The 18,495-nt window shown below is 55.5% G+C and overlaps 1 protein-coding gene across 3 annotated transcripts in view; it reads left to right on the top strand.

Annotated features, from left to right (window-relative positions):
• DIS3L2 (DIS3 like 3'-5' exoribonuclease 2) overlaps nucleotides 1-15,375 on the top strand; it is a 368,569-nt gene extending 353,194 nt beyond the window's left edge. For all 3 annotated transcript variants that reach the window (XM_055397563.2, XM_055397562.2, XM_088844794.1), the window contains exons 15-21: nucleotides 1,188-1,371; nucleotides 2,076-2,162; nucleotides 4,897-5,044; nucleotides 5,382-5,512; nucleotides 5,680-5,784; nucleotides 7,357-7,458; nucleotides 8,103-15,375. In XM_055397563.2, coding sequence (XP_055253538.2) covers nucleotides 1,188-1,371; nucleotides 2,076-2,162; nucleotides 4,897-5,044; nucleotides 5,382-5,512; nucleotides 5,680-5,784; nucleotides 7,357-7,458; nucleotides 8,103-8,255 — 910 coding nt within the window. In that variant the 3' untranslated portion in view covers nucleotides 8,256-15,375. The remainder of the gene's footprint in view (nucleotides 1-1,187; nucleotides 1,372-2,075; nucleotides 2,163-4,896; nucleotides 5,045-5,381; nucleotides 5,513-5,679; nucleotides 5,785-7,356; nucleotides 7,459-8,102) is intronic.
• Nucleotides 15,376-18,495: the final 3,120 nt, after the last annotated feature.

Below are 18,495 nucleotides of genomic sequence, written 5' to 3'. Positions count from 1 at the left end.
CTAAAGGACTACAGTCCTGAAAGTGAAGTCTGCTCAGTTGTGTCTGACTCTTTGCAGCCCTATGAACTGTAACCCACCAGACTCCACCTCCATCCGTGGTATCTTCCAGGCAAGAATACTGGAGTGGATTGCCATTTCCTTCTCCAGGGGCTCTTCCTGACCCAGAGATCGAACCCGGGTCTCCCACATTGCAGGCAGACGCTTTACCGTCTGAGCCACTTGGACCCATACAGTATGTTTGGGCTTTTCAGGTGGCACTAGTGGTAAAGAACCTCCTGTCAATGCAGGAGACATAAGAGATGTGGGTTCGATTCCTGGGTTGGGAAGATCCCCTGGAGAAGGGCATGGAAACCCACTCCAGTATTCTTGCCTGGAGATCCCACGAACAGAAGAGGCTGGTGGGCTGCAGTCCATAGCATTGCACAGAGTCAGACACAACTGAAGCAACTTCACACGCATGCACACACACTGTTTGCCTTGTCCCCAAATGCCTGAGTTTCCTCTGCCATCTGTGACTCTCCTGTCCATCCTCAGAAACCTCATATTTCCAGGGAGGAAAAGGAGCCAAGCACTCCTGGGAACAGGGAGCCCTGGGTCCACACACCTGCCTCTGCATGGCCCCGCAGAGCCCCCTGGGTTCTCCTGGCCTGCTCAGGCACAGGAGATGCCCCCAGTGTTCTGGGAGACTTCGTCATTCAGCAGAGATCTTTACTAAACACCTTCTCTGGGTCGGGTGAGGTCCCAAGCACTGGGGCTGCAGCCGGGAATAAGACAGGCACCCTCCCCGGACCCCCATCTGGTGGGAGACACAGCTCACGAGCTGACCCGCCAGCACAGAGGAGTACAGACTGGTTATTGCAGTGAGGGGCATGAGCAGAGGGATGAGGGAGAAAGCAGCTTGCAGGAAACAAGCTGGGATGCGTGCTCCATGATGACCTAGAGAGGTGGGGGGGAGGGAGGCTCACGAGGGAGGGGGGTTATATGTATACTCACAGCTGGTTCACGTTCTTGTACAGCAGAAACCAACACCACTATTGTAAAGCAATTATCCTCCAATAAAAAATAAATTTATAAAAATATATTGGATGCTAGGAGGGTATCTTTAAGCCAAAACAAGGATACAAGAGAGCCAGCCAACCGAGAAAGAATGTCCCCCCTACGTTCCTACCCCACCCCCCCTGCTGCAGGCTCGTGGAGGAGTTCATGCTTCTGGCCAACATGGCCGTGGCCCACAAGATCCACCGCGCCTTCCCTGAGCAAGCTCTGCTGCGGCGGCATCCGCCACCCCAGACCAAGATGCTCAACGACCTGGTGGAATTCTGTGACCAAATGGGGCTGCCCATGGACTTCAGCTCTGCGGGGGCCCTCAACGTGAGTGCCGGAACACGGGGGCTGGGGAGGCCCTGCTGGGGAAAGCAGGTGGCAGACCAGGAAGCCAGGGTTCAGCAGCCAACTGCGTCCTACCCGGGTCCCTTGTCCTTCATCCTGGTCACCCCCGCAAGGGAGCCAGGAGGCCCTGGGGACAAGGCCTTCATCTTGCAGGGCCTGGCGGGGAGCCCAGGAGACTGAGGGGGTGCCCTCAGGCCTAGCTGTGGGCAGGGGTCCTGTGGACAGAAATGGGCTGAGCTCAGGCTCTCTCAGGGCACTAGGATTAGTGGAAACCAGAGGCTGTTTTTCATGGTAGGGGCTAATCAGATACTCCCCATCCAGAACTGAGCATCACGTGACTCAGGAACCCATGGCCTCGGCCCTGATTCCATAGCAGGGGTACCGGCCCATCCGCTCTGGGCCTGGTACCTGAGGTCAGACAGGAAGCCAGTCTGTCCAGGCCAGACAGCCAGATGTGGAAAGACTTCCCTTGAGGCAGGCCCAGCCTGGGAGACAGGCTGGGCCTGCTGGCCATTCCCCCCTCGACCCCGCCACCAAACCCCTGCAGGCCACCCATGGCCATCTGAGCAGGGCTGGTGCCCTCGGCTGGTCTTTCCTCCCAGAGCCAGGTCTCAGGTCATCACCAGGTGACAGGGCCCCCAAGCCTCTCTACCCAGGCCTGACTGCATTTCATGCGGTTCTTCTAGAAAAGTCTGACTGAAATGTTCGGAGATGACAAGTACTCCCTGGCCCGGAAGGAGGTGCTCACCAACATGTGCTCCCGGCCCATGCAGGTAAGGCAGGGCCAGTCCTCCATCCACCCCGCCTTTCCCCCCCTCTCCCCCGCCGCCCCCCAGGAACACATAGAACCTCTCTGGGCTTGGAGAACCTTAGGGGAGGTGTGGGGAGATGCCCCCTGGGAAGCATCCAGAACAGGAGGCCCCTGGGCTCCCTGCCACATCCGGCTCCAACTTGCCAGCCTGTCCTGCTCAAGGGCCCCTTGTCTGGGGCTCAGTTAGAGGAGCCGATTGAGTCTCACTTCTCCCCCTGCACAGCCCCTGGGGCTCTGTTTCCTGACAGCAGGAGGGGAGCCACCCCAGGCACCCACCCCAAGACTCCAGGGCCTGGTGCCCACAGATCAGACCAGCTTGGGCTCAAATGCAGCCTGGTTAGCAACTCATGGGCAGATGAGGACCTGGAGCAGAAAAGTGCATTGGTCTCCCCGAGTCCTCAGCTCCCACTGTGGCTTGGCAGAGAAGTCTCCTTGTCCCAGATGATCATGAGAGGAAGAATCAGGTGTGGGCCTCTGTCTGCATCTGGAAGACAGGCTGGCCACCCAGGAGGTAGACAGTGGGTTGGCTTCTGGCTACCAGTTTCAGCCCTCCAAAGCTGAGCTTGGAAGCCCTAGGGGGCCGAGCATTTTGCGAAGGACCCCTACCCCCTGACCCCAAGTGCCCTGTCTGGTCAGCAAGAGCTGCCAGTGTGAACAGGAGCGGTGGTGGGCCCAGTGCAGCCTAAGGTGCTGTCCAGAGGCTCCGTCACTGGGCAGATCCAGTCTGTCCACAGGAGCCTCAGCAGCTCACAGTTGACTCCTGGCTCTGCCAGGAATGGGGCTCTCAGGTCCATTTGGGTCTGGCTGCCGTAACCCTGCCCCCACTCACAAATGTCTGCCCCACACCAGGCACTGTAAAGCACCCCCCCACCACCACCAATGGAGAGGGAGGGCATGCATCTCTGGCCACTGGGGTTGACACCACAAACGAGGTCGATGGGGACCCCATTTCCTCCGCCAGCCTCTGGAAGCCACCCACCCCCAAGGTGAACCCAGCCCTGGAGCTCCAAGGGAAGGGGTCCTGTCCTGTCACCCAGAGCCTGACAAAGACCAGACTCACCATGGCCTCGCCTGCAGTGACCTCAGAGACCAGCCTCGGCCTGGGATCTGATCTCAGGGAGGGACCAGAGAGACCAGGGTGCCTGGTCCCCTGTCTCTGCCCAATTTCTGGGTCCCCATCCATCCCACCCTGCCCAGAGACATCCCCACTGCCCAGGAAGGGGGCCGGGGCCCTCCGCCCTCCTCACCCAGCTCATGTGGGGAACTGGGCCACTGCTGAGGACAAAGGCCAAACGTGGCTCCCAGGGGAGGCAGCTCCCACCTCCCTCGCCGACTTACCCCGGACGTAACCAGGGCCCAGGGGGAACCAGAAGGGAAGCGGAGCCAGGCAGCAGAGCAGGTCAGCTCCAGCTGTGTCCTGGCTTCCAGGCCTTCGATCATAGAGTAAGCGGAGCTGGCTGTGCGTTCGGCCCAGCACATGGGAGGGTGTGAGAGAGTGTGAGTGTGAGACAAGGGAGGGAGCGAGTGAACACACGTGGGTGTGACTGAGGCCCTGGCCGAGAAGCCTGGTCACTGGCTCCCAGGCATCTGGCGTCTCCAGGGACGGTGGCCCAGGCTCTCAGCACAGCTGCACCATGAGAGCCGGGCTGTTTGCTGTTCCCCTAGCGACACTCAGTGTCTGCCCCTGATCCTAGTCCTAACTCCTGCCCTACAGGAGGCCTTCTGACCTCAGCACTTGGGGTCTTGGTCTCAAGACAGGTTGTCAAGGACAAGAAGGGCTGAGGCTGGGAGGCTGGCCAACCACTGCCTCCCTTGGCTAACGAAAGGTCAAGCCTTGGGGGCACAGGGGTGCCAGGGTGAAGGCGTGGCCGTCAGCAGGTCAGGAGTCAGGGCCAGAAGGCTGGAGGTTGGGCACCCAAGGCAGGGCCAGGGCCAGAGAGGACAAGCCAGGCGCCTGTTTTGCTCTGGTTGGGGGCGTCCTGGACCTTCTCTCCTACCTTGCACTATAGCCACATGGGACCATCGGGCTTGTGTCCTAATCAAGGACACTTCTGGCCCCTGACCTGGCGTAGCCATGGCTTCCCGCGTAGCCACCCGCAGCCCCGTCCTAGGGAGGGGCAACCAGAACAGTTTTTCCTCCTGGGTCCTGGCAGTAACAGCCCCTAAAACCCAGCAGTGAGCTGCTGTGTACGAGGATGGGTCCAGCTCCTCCCCGAAGTCCTCTGACTTCAGCCTGTGGTCCCCCCGACCTTCCCCCCACCCACCTCCCCAAGGGCTGGCACGGCTACTCCCCCAGGACTCTGAGAGAGGAAGCCTTTCAGCATCTTAAGGGTGCTTAGCAAGAAGCACACATCCTTCCCCGCCACCCCCCACCCCAGTGACTCCACTTCCAATCCCCATCAGAGGGGTCTGGGTAAGTCCCACACTGGGCCTCAGCAGGAGAGGGGCGAGGGCCCCCATGACTCCACTCAGCCCCATGGCAGCCCCAAGGGTAACCCCCCCACCCCACCCCCCATGGAACAGTCCCTGGTCTCCGCAGGCCTCCCCAGCTTTGTTCAGCTACCCACAGCCTGGCAGGTGGGCCCACACCCCCAGCACCCCGCCTGGTGAGTCTCCCAGGCTCGCAGAGTACACTGGACCCCAACCTGGTCTGGCCCGGCCCTGAGGTACCCACCATCCTTCCCCCCACCCCCCAGATGGCTGTGTACTTCTGCTCCGGAGCACTGCAGGACCCAGCCCAGTTCCGCCACTATGCCCTGAACGTGCCGCTCTACACGCACTTCACCTCCCCAATCCGCCGTTTCGCGGATGTCCTGGTTCACCGCCTTCTGGCCAGTGCGCTGGGTAAGGGGGAAGCCCGGGGGTGGGGGGAAGGGTGCCTGCCATGCCCAGAGTGGGTGCCCGGCGGCTTGAGGTCACACTGCCATCACTGGGGAGGCCCCGCTGCGTGGGGTGGGCACCCTGAGCTGCAGGGCAGCCTGTGCCCAGAACCTCTCCCTGTGAGCACATGCTTGGGGGCCCCAGGGCCCTCACCGTGGCCACACCCCTTTCTTGGCCCTCCTGAGCCCAGCACAGGCAGGCCTCACTCCGCCTGGGCCAGTGGCACCGTGCTGCCGCTCCCTGCGCCTTGACTGGCACAACAGGGCGCCCGCCGGTGAACCCCTGACCGCGTTCTGCCCAGGTTACCGGGAACATCCAGACGTGGAGCCCGACACCGTGCAGAAGCAGGCCGACCACTGCAATGACCGCCGCATGGCGTCCAAGCGCGTGCAGGAGCTCAGCAGCGGCCTCTTCTTCGCCATTCTGGTCAGGGTGAGGCCACCAGCCGTCCCCGCCCCTTTCCCTCCCTGCACCCCACCCCACCCCTGGCGCCTGCACAAGGAGTCCCCCTGGGACTCCAGCCCCTTCAGCAGCTGGGGTGGGCCCCGGGGAAACGCCCCATTCCTTGACGAGCCCTGGCTGGAACCCTGCCTCCACAGGAGAGTGGCCCCCTGGAGTCAGAAGCCATGGTGATGGGCGTCCTGAACCAAGCCTTCGACGTGCTGGTGCTGCGCTATGGGGTGCAGAAGCGCGTCTACTGTAACGTGAGTGCCGGGCCCCCGGGGGTCAGGATGCTCCGGGCCCCCGGGGGGAGTCGGGATGCTCCGGGCCCCCGGGGGGAGTTGGGATGCTCTGGGCTCCCGGGAGTCGGGATGCTCTGGGCCCCCGGGGGGAGTCGGGATGCTCTGGGCCCCCGGGGGGAGTCGGGATGCTCCGGGCTGATTCAGGATGCTCTGGGCCCCAGGGGAGTCGGGATGGGCGGGCAGAGGGAGCACCAAGCTGTGTCCACTCAGCGCACTTACTTCCCGCCTGCCTGTCCCTGTCCCCACTGCGGGTCTACTTTGTTTTCCCAGCATCTGCTGCGGTCTTGGCCCAGGGACAGCCCTTGTTAGACTCAGGAGCAGGCAGGATGGGAGCCTAGGCCAAGAGCCCCCATCCCTGTCCACATGGGGTGGTGACACTGCACCCCTCACCTGTGGTGGCACCAAGTCCACCAAATGGGCCTGCTGAGACACCCAGCTGTCCTGCCTGGAGCCAGGGGTCCAGGTCAAAGGTCAGCCTTGGGCCTCTTTCCCAAGGACTCGAGCAACCAGAGACCAGGTCCGTCCCAAACCAGTGCAGGCGGCAGGGGAGGCAGGTTTAGGAGAAAAATTTTTTTTTAAGGAACATGGGAAAAGGAAAGATCGGAGAGAATGGCCCGAGGCCACGCTGGAAGCTGTGTCCCCTGAAAAGAAGGAAGAGACCAGCCTTTGTCTTGGTCCCTCTCTGGGGGCACTCTGTTTGAGTTTCTGTCCGAGGGTAGTTGGTGCTGGTCCAAGGCCACCTGAGGATCCTGTTCTAGCTGACCTCTGACCCCGGCTGTGATTTCCTGACACCCAAAGCACTTTGGGGAGTGCAGAGCCCAGCATGGAGTGTGGAATAAACACAGTATGAATAAAATGGACTAAAGCAGGGGAGACAATATGGAGTCCAGCAGGAATCAAGTCGTGCTCCTGTTGGGAATTCCCCTGACTGTCTAGTGGTTAGGGCTCTGCACGTTCATTGCCGAAGGCAAGGGTTCGATCCCCAGTCAGGGAACGAAGGTCCCACAAGCTGCACAACGCGGCCAGGAAAAATGCTGAACTCTCGTCCTGAAGTTCATCGACACAGGGATTCAGGTCTTGGTCGTCTGTGCTCATAGCCCAGCCCCTCCTCTGTCTGTGGAACAGACCCAGGCCGGAAGGGGTGGTGGCCCTCTAGCCCCAGGTGCCGGGTCCACCTCCACCTATGTGGACAGTCCCTGATGAGACAGACAGGGCCACCACCTGCCCCAGTAACACACGGAGCCCCCATCCCCTCCCCACCCCCGCCCCTCGGCAAAGGTGGCCTCCCCAAAAGTGGGCCAGAGGCAAGAGGCGAGGGTTAGGGGGATTCTACCCCATCAAAGGTCAAGCAGCCCAGAGCCAGGCGGCAGGGCGGGGAGCTCCATCACGGGTCAGTCGGAGGTGGGCCAAGGCGGGGACTGCTTCCAAGCACTGGGGGAAGGGGGGACCTTGCAGGGTCAGAGGTTAAGAGGTGGTGCCTGGAGCCTGGGTCCTGAGGCGCAGGCATGTGCACCGCCCCCCACCCACACACAGATGCTGCCCCTGCGGTCCCACCATTTCCAGAAGGTAGGCAAGAAGCCGGAGCTCACGCTCATCTGGGAGCCTGAGGACTTGGAACAGGAGCCAGTGCAGCAGGTGAGGCGAGGGTGGGGCCGCCTTCCCAGAGCTGCGCCGCGTACCTGTCCGCCCAGCTCTTTGGCAAGCCCCTTCCTGACTCATGGGGTGTCCTCCCCAGGGCTCCCCTCCTGGGTCCCCTTGCCCCCACCCTGCACCCAGCTCCCCGCCCCACTCTGGGTGGGAACTCAGGTTCTCCCCTCCCCACCCTGTGGGCCCGGCCTCCTGGGATCACCACTCTGGGGAGAGGCCGGGCCTCTGCCTGTCCCTCCAAAGCAGGGGGTCCTCAGCTTTGGGGTCCTTTTGAGACTCTGATAAACGCTGTGTAGACCTCCTACCCAGGAGGACAGATTTCACCTACAGCGGGCCTCACAGGCCAGACCCAGACGGTGAAGTTTTCTCCCTGGTGCTGAGCGGCCTCCACCAGGCATTGCACACAGCAGCATTGGGCTCCTTCCCTGCTCACCAGGACGCCACAGCCTCCTCGGTCCTTGAACAAGCACGGCTTACGGACGGGCCCATGGAGGCTGAGACAGGCAGAGCCAGAGACCCCGGGGCCCAGCCGGGTGGACTGGCAGAGCTGAGCTTTGCCTGAAGCCCCAGCCCCTGCTGTGCCCCTGGCCAGGCCCTCCCCAGTCACCCTGCCCGGCCCTCCTCACCCTCAGGTCATAACCATCTTCAACCTGGTGGAGGTGGTGCTGCAGGCAGAGGCCACCGCCCTCAAGTACAGCGCTGTCCTGAAGAGACCGGGCACCGAGGGCCTCCTAGACCCGCAGGACCAGCTGGGGTGTGGTGACCACAAGGAGGAGCGAGACTGAAGCCACCAGCCTGGCCGCACCCTCTCCCCTGCCCGCCTGCCCCCGCTGGTTTTTAGGAATAGGACCTTTTGTCACCAACGGGGATTTTTTTTTTAATTTGGTTTTTAACAACTCAGGGTTTTGTTTTTATTTTTTTCATCCTGTTTTATTTGTGCAGCACAGTTTTTAAGCTGGAGGGGGTAGAGGGTGGGGCTGGCCGTAGGGAAGGCTGAGGCATGGCCGGTACTCAGCCACCCAGAGCTAGACCCGGTCCTCCCGGAGGCCAGCTCCCCTTCTGCCTGGTTACCCACTGCCTGCCCCTGCCCAGGAAACCAGGGGTTTTCAGCAAATCAGTGTCACGGAATAAAATCAAGTGTGAAGTGCTGTCTGCTGTGTGGGGCGGCTGGGTGCCCCTTAGACCCAGGACGTAGGGCCTGGCCTGGCTCCACCCCTCATGGCTCAGCAGGGGCGGCTACCCTCAGGAATCTCCCATCAGGTCCAGGATGATTCACGGAGCTGGCCGCATGGCAGATGGAGTCCAGGGCCTCAGTCTGGCTGATTAGAAACGGAATTAGAATGCCAGACGGTAGGTTCACCCATCACCCTGTGCAGGTGGCTGTGGCCATACCCTCCCCCACTTCCTCTTGGCCTGCTGGCCCCCCATAGCCTCAGGAGGGGGGCCGGTTTCCTGTGACACCCCCATTGCCAAGGCCAGAGCTCTGGAAGGGAAACAGGTGAGGTCTGGTGGTTTGGTGATGGGTGAAAGGGTTTCTGCAGCCTGGGTAGCCTGACTGAGAGCCTGAGGGCGAGACATCTCCACCTGCCCTCCACACCCCCACACCCCACCTGAGGGGATCAGCCCCCTCTCCTCCAGCTGTCCCCGAGGGCCACCCACAGAGCCTGGGACCCGAGGGCAGAGGAGAGCCTCCTCACAGGGACACCCTCAGGGCAGAGCTGGGTCAGCATGCTGGGTGGACCCAGGGCAGCATAGCCTCAGGCCGGACACTCTTCCTCACGGCCCCAGAGCCCCAGACCCTGGTGAAGCGTAGCCAGCTTGGTCAGCAGGGAAGGTGTTTGCTGCTTGGACTTGCCAGGGAGGCAGAGGCTAGCCTCGCCCTGATGGGCCCAGAGCCGAGGGACCCCGTAGCAGCCCCAGCACCTCCTCCCGTTTACAGACGGGGAGCCACACCCAGAAAGGGGCACGTCTCCAGCCAGGCCCAGTGTTTGGCACCTGCCCGCCCCACACCCCCGGCCTGAGGACCCAGAGCAAATGGCCCAGTGCTCTTCCCGCCTAACTGCAGCCACGTCCTTCATCCACATCTGCTCAGACGGCAGGTGTCGTGGACACCATCCGAGTGCCAGGCACTGGCAGGACACACATCCACCGGTCCAGTGAGAGAGCTGTTGTGGCCCCTCGCTTAGGGTTCGGGGGCTGCGGATAAAGGGAGTGATGAGACACAAAGCCTGTCAAAGAGACTTCCCTGGTGGTTCAGTGGATAGGTACAGATTCCTGGTCCAGGAAGATCCCACGTGCCACAGAGCAACTAGGCCCGCCAGCCACGACTCCTGAGCCTACGTGCTGCAGCTCCTGAAGCCTGTGCACTCTGGGTACGGTTCTCCCAACACAGAGTAGCCCTGCTCCCAGCAACTAGACAGCCCTCGCAGCAATGAAGACCCAAGACAGCCAAAAAAAAAAGAAAACTGTCAAAAAGGAAGCCTGTCATTCCTTCAGCTGCCCCAGAGCACCTCCGTGTCTCCTCAGAGATCCACCTCAAGTCACTGCGGGCAGGGATGTGTAGATGCAAAGGATGTCACCGCAGGACAAGGTTCTAGTGAGGTTCAGAGGCTGAGGTGTGTGTTTCCAGCCAGGAAGGGGTGGCGCTCAGGAAAAGAAAGCGTTGGCCCCTGGCCCGCGAGAGTGAAGGAGCTGAGACTCCAAGCTTTCTGACATGAGCCATGAAGGGCAGAGGTCACCAGGGTCAGAGGGTGCCCAGAGGATGGGTGAAGAGACGCTGGTGAGGTAGGAACAGGTAGGTCCCCACGGGCCACCTGTACAAGCCCGAGAGCTTGACTCTGTGCTAAAGGCCGTCAGGGCCAGGGGAGGCCTCATCGGGGCCTTAACGTGATGTGACCTTTGTCCTTCACTCGTCTGTCAACAACCGTGAGAGCCTCACTGTGCCCGGGTCCTTGGGGACCGTGGAGTCAGGAGGGGAAGTCGAGTTTCTAGAGTGGCAGGTGGAGAGCGCAGTATGGACAGCGGGGGAGGAAACCCAGTGCTGAGGAGGGGGCACGTGTGGCTGAGGTGTCCAGGGACCACCTGCGGCCACCTGTAGGCACCCCTAAGGCCGGGTGGGCTTGGTCAGTGAAGGGGGCCTCTGGGACTGTCTCCCCAGTGGACTTATCTCTTTGTGGGATCTGCTTCTCAGGTTCCTAGGAGCCACCATTCTGTACCATGACATCTCTGATGGGACTCCAATTGGGTGGGCACCTGGCCTATTCTGGGGGTCTCTCCTAACTAGAATTGGGGGAAGGGGTCAGTCTCTCCCCAGAATGGTAGGCTGCAAGATACAGAAGCCTGGGTTTCCAGAAAGTCACTGCAAAGCAAGCAGTGGACACCAGGAGGAAGGGAAGTGGCTCAGAGAAGGGAGACAGAGCCACGGAGGCCCCGGGTTTCTGCTCCCAGGAGACCTGGAAGACTACCAGGTGGTGGGCTTCTCTGCCTTCTGGCAGTTCACCCGCCACCAGGAGCCTTCCCGTCAATTTCCTCCCCCCAAAGCTGCTTCACGTTAGGTCTTTTTTCTTTGCCATCAAGATAGGAATCTCCCTAAAGCCTCAGGATGTTACCAAAGGGAACTTGGCTCCCCTCCCCCAGTTCAGTTAGTTCAGTTCAGTCGCTCAGTCGTGTCTGACTCTCCGACCCCATGGACTGCAGCACACCAGGCCTCCTTGTCCATCACCAACTCCCGGAGCTTACTCAAACTCATGTCCATCAAGTCGGTGGTGCCATCCAACCATCTCATCCTCTGCAGACCCCTTCTCCCGCTTTCAATCTTTCCCAGCATCGGGGTCTTTTCAAATGAGTCAGTTCTTTGCATCAGGTGGCCAAAGTAGCGGAATTTCAGCTTCAGCATCATTCCTTCCAATGGATATTCAGGACTGATTTCCTTTAGGATGGGCTAGTTTGATGATCTTGCAGTCCAAAGGACTCAAGAGTCTTCTCCAATGCCACAGTTCAAAAGCGTCAATTCTTCAGCACTCAACTTTCTTTATACCGGTGAGCAGCAAAGCCAATCTACTGACATTGCTTGTGGGGAAGCGAAGTGTTTTGCAGGTGCCAAGCAAGGAGGAAGGGCAGCTCATACTCAAAAGACCCAAACTCCATGATGGCTTTCAGGGGAGGGTTTTCAAGGTGACATCAGGGGTGAGGGTCTGAGGTGCGTGATCCACTCATGGACCTTCTGATTGGCTGGTGGTCCAGGCGCTGTTTTGGGGATCTCGGTCATCAGCCTCCTGGTTCCAGCCAGTCTGGGGTCTGGCTGCTTGCAGTCAGCATGTGGCCATCCTCCACCTGGGCAGTGGGCGGGCTTCATTCCTGCAGAGCAACTTGTGTCAGGTTGTTAGGAATAACCTTGAGGAGGAACTAGGTGTTCTGTGACTCTGTTGTTTAAGCTCTTCTTTTCTTTTTTTTAAATTTTATTTATTTGGCTGCACCAAGCCTTAGTTGTGGCATGAGGGAAAATCAGTTGAGGCATGCGGGATCTACTTTGCTGACTAGGGATCGAACTCCAGCCCTCTGCGTTCAGAGCACGGTGTCTTAACCACCGGACCACCAGGAAAGTCCCTAAGCACTTCTTACTTTCCTTGCTTGACTGCCTTCCTCTGTTTCCACATTCCCTTGCCTGTCTAGTTAGTAACTGCTCGAGTCTGTTCTTTGGAACTCAAGGAAGCCCTGGGAGACTTTGCTCCTACAGTCAAGAAATGGGGGACACAGTGGGGCTTTTGTACCCAGAAAGACTTCACAGGGTCTAGCTCAGTTTCAGTTCCCCATTTCCTTTGATCCTTTTCAATCCTGAGGGGAATGGGGACAGAACATGAAAAGGAATGAAGGACTGGGGTGGGGAGGTTCATCATAAACACGGCGGAAGAACTCGGGTTTAGGGGACCTCAGTTTCCGGAAGCTGCCTGTTCTGACCCCGTGTCCAGTCCAGCCCCCCTGGCTAACGGGTCCCAGAGTAAACCCAAGCTACATCCTTCAAGTCCCGCCCAAGTCGCAAGTTTGTGATCGAATTAACTGTTCTTCCTCAAGGCTGTTTTGGTTTGTGACACAACCATCAACCGCAGAATATCAATAAATGTAGTTTCAAATTGAAAAGTGGGGATTCCTTGGTGGCTTGGTGGTAAAGAGTCAGCCTGCCAATGCAGGAGACGCCAGTTTGAGAAACGGCAACCCACTCCAGTACTCCTGCCTGGAGAATCCCACGGATGGAGGAGCCTGGTAGGCTACAGTCCATGGGGTTGCAAAGAGTCGGACACGACTGAGCGACTTCACAAACTACAAACCACGGAACAACCAAGTCCGTGCACGCGAACCACTGAGCCTGCGCTATAGAGAACGGAAGCCGAAACTGCTGAAGCCCACTCTCCCTAGAGTCCGTCCTCCGCAACAAGAGAAGCCACTGTGATGAGAAACCCACGCATGTCAACTAGAGAGTTGGCCCTGCTTGTCCCGACTAGAGAAAAAGCTGGCAACAACGAAGACCCAGCACAGCCAAGAATAAATAAAATTTTAAATTGAAAGCTGAAAAATATATAATTTAGAAACAGTGGTAAATATCAAAATTAAAACCCAACAGAGGGGAAAATTGTTGCCTCGGAGATGGGAAAAGGCAGTGGAGGAGACGGGCACCTGCTGCTCTGTTTTGTTATAACAAACCTTGTGGAGCTTTGTGATACATCAAACTACATTAATGTATAACTTGGATAAAAATTAAAGCTAAAACTCAATTTTTTCCCCTTTTTTGGGTTTCTTTTCCTTAGCAGAAATGGACCTACAATGGATTTAAAAGGCTTCTTTGTACACTCAGCAAGGGGTGTATTAAACAATCTGTTATTCCAATAACTAAGATAAAATTCTTGCTGACAGGAGACCTGGTGTTGCCACTTAGCTAAAATGCTGCCTAAGGTCTTTCATTTAAAGATTCAGGTAACAGTCTGGGTGGTGACGAGTCCCGGTTGCCTCAGTGGAGCCCCTAGGTGCCTTGCTTATTCTGTGTCTGAGCCCAGGCCTGGGTGTCCAGGGTGAGGGGCCGGCCAGGCAGGAAGCAGCCACCTGGCCCGGGGAAGGGCAGTCCCTCAGGTGAGGCTGCCGGCCCAGGGGTGGCGGCTCCACAGAAGGGCTGTGCCTCGGGGGCCCTGGCTGGAGGAGTTGGTGGGTCAGTCATGGGCTTCAGGGTTAAATGGAGTGGGGGTCGGGTGGGTGTGGAAGCAGATTGAATGGAAGGAGGAAGGTACCTCCCACTACAGCTCCTACCACACTGCCACCCCCAGGACACCCCCACCCCCAGAGGGGAGCCTGCCTCTGCCAACTGCCTGGCTGAGCCTCCCTTCCGCCCAGGCCTCAGCTGCACCCCAGCCTGTGGCAGGCTGAGCCCGAGCTCAGTACTGAGACGGGGCTCCACGGTCATCGAGAATCCTCCCCAGGGACTTCCCTGGTGGTCCAGAGGCTGACTCCATGCTCCCAATGCAGGGGGCCTGGATTCAATCTCTGGTCAGGGAACTAGATCCTATGTGCTGCAACTAAGAGTTTGCACGTGGCAGCTAAAGATCCCGCATGCCACATCTAACACCCGGCACAGCCAAAATAAAAAAAGAATCCTCCCTAGGAGTTGGGGTGTGGGGCTGTCCTGGGCTGTCTCCTGACTTAGTGGTGGGGAGGTCCCCTTTCCTCTCCAAACCCCAGGCACCTGAGCCAAGTTCCTCTGTGGAAGAGAAATGCCTAGATGTTTCTCCCTGGTAAGGAGGAATGAGCCAGAGGGAAACTCTCTACACAGACCTTGATTAGGAATTGTAAAACATTTGTTTGCTGGAAATGAGCTGCTTCATTTAACATTTGGCCACTTATGTGTGGCCTTCTCTGGGCTTCCCAGGTGGTACAGTGGTAAAGAATCCTGCCAATGCAGGAGATCCCTGGGTCAGGAAGATCCCCAGGAGAAGGGAATGGCAACTCACTTCAGTATTCTTGCCTGGGAAATCCCACGGACAGAGGAGCCTGGTGGGTTGCAGTCCATGGGGTCACAAAGAGTCAGATGCAACTGAGCACGCACACACTTGGCTTTCAGACAGCTTACAAAAGTGCCTGCAGAATATCAAGTCCGGCCTTCAGGTTAGGATTTCACCCCTTCCCCACCTCCAGAACTGCCTCTGCACCAGGCCCGCGCTAACAGCCCTGTGACACGGGTACTGTTATTTTTCCCATTTTGCAGATGAAGGCATTAAGACTTGAAGAGGTTAAGTGACAAAGAATATCCGTAATAATTGGTGGATGTTGCATGAGCTCAGGCCCAAAATCTACTGATTTCTTTCAAGTCAATGTTTCTCAAAGCTAAAGCTGTTCATATATCACTTTTGGGGGCCACACTACATGGCTTGTGGGATCTTTGTTCCCCAGGAATCAAACCTGAGCCCTAGCAGTGAAAGGGCCAAGTCCTGACCACTGGACCACTAGGGAATGCCTCACTTATCACCTTAATGAGTGTGTGCCATGGCCACAAGCTGCTTGTACTATTCCTAATTTAATTTTTAATTAAAGTCTGTTTTTTAATTGAAGTATTGTTGATTTGGGCTTCCCTGGTGTTTCAGATGGTAAAGAATCCACCTGCAATGCAGGAGACCTGGTGCTCTCTGGGTTGGAAAGATCCCCTGGAGAAGGGAGTGGCTACCCACTCCAGTATTCTTGCCTGGAGAATTTCATGGACAGAGGAGCCTGGTGGGCTACAGTCCATGGAGTTGCAAAAAGTCAGTGCTGTGTTTCAGGTATAAAAACCATTCAGTTATTTATATATATATATAATATAATATTTTACATAACTATATATTCTTCAGTTTTGTTTCTGTTAGAGGTTATCATAAGATTGACTATAATTCCCGGTGCCATACAGTCAGCCATTGTTGTTTATTTTATACATAACGGTGTGTATATATTAACCCTGACCCTAATTTATCCCTCCCCCTCACTTTCCCCTTTGGTAACCAAAAGTTTATTTTCTATGTCTGTAATCTATTTCTCTTAAATAAGTTCATTTGTAGCTTTTTTTTAGTTTCCACATATAAGTGATATCACGATATTTTTCTTCTCTGACTTACTTTAACTGATTATGATTATCTCCAGGTCCATCCATGTTGCTGCAAATGGCATTTTTTCATTCTTTTTATGGCTGAGTAATATTCCACTGTGCATATATACCACATTTTCTTTATCCTTTCATCTGTTGATGGACATTTAGGTTGCTTATGTTGCTGTGAACATTGGATGCATATATCTTTTCAAATTAGAATTTTCTCCAGATATAGGCCCAGCGATGGGATTGCTGGATCACATGGTAAACTTAGTATTTTTCTTTAAAAGAGCTCAGTTTTTCCTTGAATGTTTAGAAGAGAAAATTTGTAACTACAAGAAATGGCAGACTACCATCTCTAGCCATAAGGAAGGAAACTGTATATTTCAAACAGACAGAAAAGCAATATCAAACTCTGTTTGGATCCTGTGCCTGCCTAGACTCTGTGTCTAAAGCAGGCTTTATCCTTGTTTAAAGGAATATGGCAACATTAGGTGCATTTGATCATTAGAGGATTAAGTGAGATTCTCTCCTTGACATCAGAGGGGTTGGAAGAGAATAGAAGAGATAGTGATGTTCCGTGTCTTGCCTGGACGCCAGGTAAAACACACCCCATTCCACCTAAAATAATCTAGAATACCACACTGTAGAAATATGTGTACCCCACATTTCGGGAGATTCTGGCTGAAGTGAAAATGAGAAACACCGCAGGAACAGATACGCCTAACCTTAGTCAAAGCTCACGGTCCTTCCTTCCTTTCTTTGATACATGAAATGTGCAGAATAGTGCATAAAACATAACGGTATAGCTTAAAGCTTAATAATAGAATTGAACACTGAAATAACCACCAGCCAAGTCAAGAAATAGATGAAATAGCCAAACCTGCCAACCACACCCCATACCCTTTCCCCTAAACAACCCCTTCCTTTCCCACCAAAGGGAACCACTGAATTTTTTGAAAATCATTTTCTCATCATAGTTGTATCTTCTGTTATGGTTTAGTTTTGATTTGCCAACTAAAAGGAAAAAAATAACATAGGAGTTATGAGTTTTAGTTTGATTCAAGGACATTATTGAGGACTATAGCCTGGGAAACAGCCTCTCAGATTGTCCTGAGGAACTGCTCTGAGGAGCTGGAGAAGGAGTCAGTATATATGTGAGAAATTTTTGCCTGTGAAAAAATGGCAAGCAGACATCTTTGTAAAAGATTACTGCTCATCAGAAAGAACAGATATCTCAAGCTAATCATTTTAGTTGCTTTTCTATGTATGGCTCATTGGAATTATTCCTGAGGTGTGCATCTTAATCTCAAAGAGCCAGCAGTGAGTGGGGGCTTGGAGTGAGATGTTAGTTCTCTTGAACCTGGGTAGCCTGGATGAAAACCAAGAATCCTAACTGCTAACCCACCAGGGGCTACAGGCTAGAAACAAAATTCCCCTGGCTCATACCCTCCTTGCGTAGGTTTGATCCCTGGGTTTGGAAGATTGCCTGAGGAGGAAATGGCAACCCACTGCAGTATTCTTGCCTGGAAAATCTGATGGACCAAGGAATCTGGCAGACTACAGTCCGTGGAGCCTCAAAGAGTTGGACACAACTAAGCGAATGAGAACATACCCTCAATGAAAACTGCATTTGTTAAGGATGTAAAAACTGTAAAAACAGGTATAAAATTTATTGTTAGAGACCCAGCAGAAGTGGGGAGAGCACTCAGAGAAATTGCTTAGTTAAGACAGAGGCAAGGCAGAGGCGCACTCCTGGAGAGAAAGGTGCAGGCATCCCCCTAGGGAGGAGGAGCGCAGAAAAGAGGCGGTTAGTCATTTATAGAGGGCAGTTCTTCTGGGTCTTTGTTAACCTTTGGCCAATTATCTGGTTTCTTTTCCCACACCTAACCTGCCCTAGGACCCTCCCCAATATGTGTGTGCAAAAGTTTTCCAAAATGGGTTCCAGCCCAGAGGCCTATGGGGGTCTTTGGCATCACCTGTTCTGGGGTGGGGCCCCTCCTTTAAGACCCCCAAGAAGCCTTTTATGCACATGTGCAATGTCTCCGTTGCCCCCAGGATGGAGAATATATGGATCTTTCACTCAAACGGGGGTTAGCCGCGTTCCGTTCTTGCCGTGACTTGTCTTACAGTGCCCTCAGGAGGCAAAGCCGGACCGTTTACTCTGTTTCTGTTGTTATTTCTAAGTGGAAACAGGAGGCTGACAGTAAATGCCTAATCTGGAGCCCACCTAATCTCCTGTCTCTGGAAACGTGAACAGAAGACTCGTTGTAAGTATCTGGTCTGAAGCCCATGTTTTTGCTGCCCAAAGAAATGTAATCAAGAGGACAGTTGTAAATGGAGCCTGAAGTCCATCTATCTCCTGCCTTACTCACTGTCTGAAAGCAAAAAACCAGTGAGGGGCTTCCCTGATGGCTAAATCTGCCCGCGATGCAGGAGGCCCGGGTTTGATCCCTGGGTCAGGAAGATCCCCTGCAGAATGGAATGGCTAGGCATTAACTGAATAGGGACCCATTTATCCAAAATGTAAAATCCCTCACCCTGTTTTTTCCACTGTGAATCCCCCTGAGGACACACCATTGGCAGATGCCTGCAGCAGATTTCAGTTTAAACCCCTGGGTAACTGGATGGTGAGCTATCTCTGTTCCTTTGTTGTTGCTGTTGCTACAGCCTCTCCCCTTTGTGGTCATAAGTTCAGAGTTTGGGAGGCAACATCTCATGGCAAATTTGTCCCATGGCGCTAGGAAGTCTTATTCCTAGGTCATATGAGGATTCCACTGATAGTTCATTCATGTGCCTTGTCTGGATTAGGTCATGTTAACAACCTAAAACTTCTCTGGGTCGCTTGTCTTACCAGTCTGTAGTGATCCAGGAAACGTTTCTCCACCGCTACTCCTTCCCATATCTAGAGTTGTTGCTGTTTAGTC

This window comes from Moschus berezovskii, chromosome 2 (assembly GCF_049115385.1).
Source record: "Moschus berezovskii isolate FMDL1 chromosome 2, NW_MosBer_1.0, whole genome shotgun sequence".
Taxonomy (NCBI): domain Eukaryota; kingdom Metazoa; phylum Chordata; class Mammalia; order Artiodactyla; family Moschidae; genus Moschus; species Moschus berezovskii.
The sequence above is the reverse complement of the archived record's forward strand: the minus strand, read 5'-3'. Positions and strand labels throughout refer to the sequence as shown.